At 59.8% G+C, this 1,007-nt stretch overlaps 2 protein-coding genes across 2 annotated transcripts in view; one reads left to right on the forward strand and one right to left on the reverse strand.

The window, feature by feature from the left end:
- The window catches only part of PTPRU (protein tyrosine phosphatase, receptor type, U), an 82,230-nt gene extending 81,229 nt beyond the window's left edge, over nt 1-1,001 (reverse strand). Inside the window, exon 1 of the mRNA XM_005875242.2 lies at nt 922-1,001. Within this exon, the coding sequence (XP_005875304.1) occupies nt 922-994 (73 nt within the window). The 5' untranslated portion in view covers nt 995-1,001. The remainder of the gene's footprint in view (nt 1-921) is intronic.
- MECR (mitochondrial trans-2-enoyl-CoA reductase) overlaps nt 1-1,007 on the forward strand; it is a 47,962-nt gene that overhangs the window by 7,784 nt on the left and 39,171 nt on the right. The gene's annotated exons all lie outside the window — the stretch shown is intronic.

The raw sequence follows: 1,007 nt of genomic DNA on the forward strand, positions 1-1,007 counted from the left end.
CCCGCGAGCCACACACGCACACACGCGGGGAACACACACACACACACACACACACACACACACACACTTGCACATCCTGCCGCTGCCCCCTCGGGCGGCCTGGGCCCTGGGCGCACACTCAGCCACGGCCAAGCGCGCACCCCACTCCCCACATTCTTAGACACGCAGCCAGCGCGCACGGACACACTCACACACTCACATCCGCTCCAGACACGCTCCTACACACGCATTCCCGGCACACTGGGCTTTCACTCGGACCCACACAGCCCCGGGCGAAGCACACCACCAACCCCAGACACTCCCACACGTACCCATCGCGCACACGGCGCACGGACACACACGTTCCGGACCCGTTCCCACGCCTTCACACACGTACATAGATCTCACATGCACACACACCACACACTCGCTGGCAGAATCCACAGAGCACTCCCGGTCACAAGCGTAACACAAACACACAACACATTGTCAGGCACACAACGAACAGCACTCCCTGCCGCGGCACACAAAATGCAAACAAATGCAACACATAGCAGATACAACTCCAGCCACACAACCAAACTCAGACGCACACACAACACACAACAGACACACAACCTACTTGGCTGCACAAACACTGAACACTGGCGGACACACACACCCTCAGCGCATACCCGATGCCTCAATGCACTCAACGTTCACCCCAAGGAACTCGTGGATACACAACACACACAGCACCTTTTCTTGCACACACATCTCATGGATACACAACAGTCGCAGGCACAGGATACCGTGAGCACAGGATCGCACATCCAACACTCAGACACACACAGGGAGCAGGCTCCGAACGCCCGGTCACCCAAAACTCACACTTTCTTCCGAGCTACGCCACGGGCCCGTGGACTCCGCAGGGCAAGCTTGGTGCGACCGACGCGCACTTACCTGCCGGAGTCTCGGTCTCCGGCGCACAGAGCTGGAAGGTGAGCGCCAGGACCAGAGCCTGGGCGCGGGCCATGGTGCGCCGCCTT

This window comes from Myotis brandtii, unplaced genomic scaffold, assembly GCF_000412655.1.
Source record: "Myotis brandtii unplaced genomic scaffold, ASM41265v1 scaffold456, whole genome shotgun sequence".
Taxonomy (NCBI): domain Eukaryota; kingdom Metazoa; phylum Chordata; class Mammalia; order Chiroptera; family Vespertilionidae; genus Myotis; species Myotis brandtii.